The sequence below is a fragment of the Carya illinoinensis genome, chromosome 11, assembly GCF_018687715.1.
Source record: "Carya illinoinensis cultivar Pawnee chromosome 11, C.illinoinensisPawnee_v1, whole genome shotgun sequence".
Lineage (NCBI taxonomy): Eukaryota > Viridiplantae > Streptophyta > Magnoliopsida > Fagales > Juglandaceae > Carya > Carya illinoinensis.
The window spans coordinates 6069897-6072739 of NC_056762.1; the positions used below are offsets into that span (position 1 = coordinate 6069897).

The 2843-nt window shown below is 39.2% G+C and overlaps 1 protein-coding gene across 1 annotated transcript; it reads left to right on the top strand.

Moving 5' to 3' along the window:
• The first annotated feature begins 526 nt into the window (after positions 1-526).
• On the top strand, positions 527-2608 carry LOC122282091 (AAA-ATPase At3g28580-like). The gene has a single exon (XM_043094032.1). The coding sequence runs from the start codon at positions 839-841 to the stop codon at positions 2306-2308; it is 1470 nt and encodes a 489-aa protein (XP_042949966.1). The 5' UTR covers positions 527-838; the 3' UTR covers positions 2309-2608.
• Positions 2609-2843: the final 235 nt, after the last annotated feature.

The following is a 2843-nucleotide window of genomic DNA, read 5'->3' on the forward strand; positions in this document are numbered from 1 at the left end:
GGAATCTAGATAGTAAGAACCGTATGCACTCCCTACAAATCAAATTTGAGCCATAACTTAGACTCCAACCCTATAAGAGTATTAATAGTTTATGAGGTAATGACTTACTAATAATCGTGAACCATTGCCGTTACTGGATTCGATCTTAGAACCTACTGCCCACTCAAATTCATTGACCAAGACACCGCCCTTTAGTGGTTAGAACGTACCTTTCATGTACATGTATTTACTTGTCAAATGCAGCCAGACTTAACTTGTCATCAACCGCCCTTATTTCAATAATATTTATAAAATTTGCATCTCATTTGATTTTAATATTCTAGAAATACAATTTGGCAAACAATACGGATGTCTCCCATAATTCCAATATGATTTAAGAGGCCGAAGTGGACAAGTCAAACTCAAATTAAGTATGATCATGTATGCATATATTAATGCATGATTTTAATAAACACTCTGTGGAGTGTGGAGGCGGCTTTCCAATTTAATGGTTCTATATTTCTTATTTTCAAAGTTTGGATGGGATGCGAAGAAACATAGAACGTGACTTCCTTTACGTATTTTTTACAAATATATTGACCGCCAGTTGACCGTGAGTCCTCCTCCAATCAAATGGGACCAGACTTTACTTCCCATCCAAGGCAACCGCCTTTAAATTCGACACTGCCAAGTTCGTGGTGTCTTCATCCCCAACCAGTTATTGTACCTCACTTGATTCCCACACATTCTCAATATACGCGTACCTAGAAAAACCTTCCAACCTCAAAAGATCTCGAACCTCCAAATTACCAACCCGCCACCCCCTCTCTTCACTAAAAAAAAAAAAAAAAATCCCACAATGACGTTGCCGACATTAGTGTCCACTTCTGTAGGCAGCATCCTGGTTTTGTGGCCATTCCTTGAACGATATTGTCCTGTTGGCCTTCGACAATGCTTTTATAAATATACAACCATAATCACCAGCTACTTCAATCCCTACATTGATATTTCGTTCTCTGATGTCTCGGAACTTTGGTTCAAGCGTAGCGATGCCTATTTAACTGTTGAGACTTACCTCAGCAACAAAGCTCCCAAGAGCGCCAAACGACTCAAAGCTGAGTTGGGAAAAGATAGCAGCAAAGTGGTTTTGAGTCTAGATGTGCATCAAACCGTGGTGGATGAGTTTCGCGGTGTCAAAATTTGGTGGACGTCAAAGAAAGAAGCCAACACATCAAGATTCTCCTACTTTATCGAGGAGACCACGATGTCGTACATGCTCACGTTTCATAAGAGATACCGTGACCTAATCATTGAGTCATATTTGGAGCATGTTATGAAGGAAGGGAAGGAAATTGGCGTGAAGAATCGGCAGAGGAAGCTCTACACGAATTGTCCTAAGGAAAAGTCTTCATGGTACATGAACCGAAGAATGTGGAGTAGCATCTTTTTCGAGCATCCAGCTAGCTTTGAAAGAATCGGTTTGGATCCAGAGACGAAGCAGGATATTGTTGATGACCTGTTGACTTTCAGCAAGAGTAAGAACTATTATGAAAAGATTGGGAAGCCATGGAAGAGGGGTTATCTTCTCTATGGCCCTCCTGGGACTGGAAAGTCAACGATGATTGCAGCAATGGCCAACCTGTTGGACTATGATGTCTATGATCTTGAACTCACAGCAGTGAAGGATAACACGGAGCTGCGAAAGCTTTTGATCGAGACTACCGCTAAGTCAATCATCGTGATCGAGGACATCGACTGCTCACTTGATCTTACTGGTCAAAGAAAGAAGAAAACAAAGAAATCTTCAGATGATGATGATGTGAACGAAATTCCCAAGAAAGATGCCAAGGAAGAGGAGAATAGTAATAAGGTCACACTTTCTGGGCTGTTGAATGTTATCGATGGACTGTGGTCTGGTTGTGGGGGTGAGAGGCTGATTATTTTTACCACAAATTGTCTGGAGAAGCTGGATCCTGCACTCATAAGGAGTGGTAGAATGGACAAGCATATTGAGCTCTCTTACTGCAAGTTTGAAGCATTCAAGGTGTTTGCAAAGAATTACCTGGATCTTGAAAAGCATCCGATGTTTGACACAATACAGAGGTTGATGGGGGAGACGAATATCACACCTGCTGATGTTGCCGAGAACCTGATGCCAAAGTCCTCATCAGATGATGCAGATAAATGCCTATCGAAGTTGATAGAGGCTCTTGAGGAAGCAAAGAAAAAAGCAGCAAGGAAGAAAGATGAAGAAGAGAAACAGAAAGAGGAAGAAGCGGCAAAGAAGAAAAATGGAGAATTGAAACGGAATGTGAAAGAAAATGATTAGGTGAAAGTAATAGGGGAAGATCAAGCAGCAATGGGGAAAGATGAAGATGTGAAAGTGGAATAGAATGAACCAACCTATGGAAGTGTTCGCCATGACCCAAAAAAAAAAAAAAAGGTACTCCCCATATTTAATTTGTATAATATTAGGTCCTGCATTTGCATGTGGTGTTTATTATTTCTCGTCCTAAAAAACGTGTGTATATGTATATACTGGAAGAAAATAAAACAAACTTAGTGTGATATATGTCATGTGATGATGTAAGTGTAACTTTCTTTTAATATTAATGTAAGTAATTATCAGTCGTTGTAATTAGCTATATATATATTGTAATATTAGAGTTTAAAATTGTTTTCTTGTCAGTAATTATATTCCTATATTACAAACTGTACTTGTAATCGCCAGTACTAATTATCATCTTCAGGATCATCTGACCTTGTTCACGTATTTCGGTAATTTAATAATTAACGTACCGGCCTAACGCATGTGAAACAATATTAATGTACGTGTTCTAATATTAAGATTGGAAAAGCTTCAA

Coding starts and splice junctions, on each gene's coding strand:
- LOC122282091 (XM_043094032.1), top strand. CDS start 839: ATGACGTTGCCGACATTAGTGTCCACTTCTGTAGGCAGCATCCTGGTT.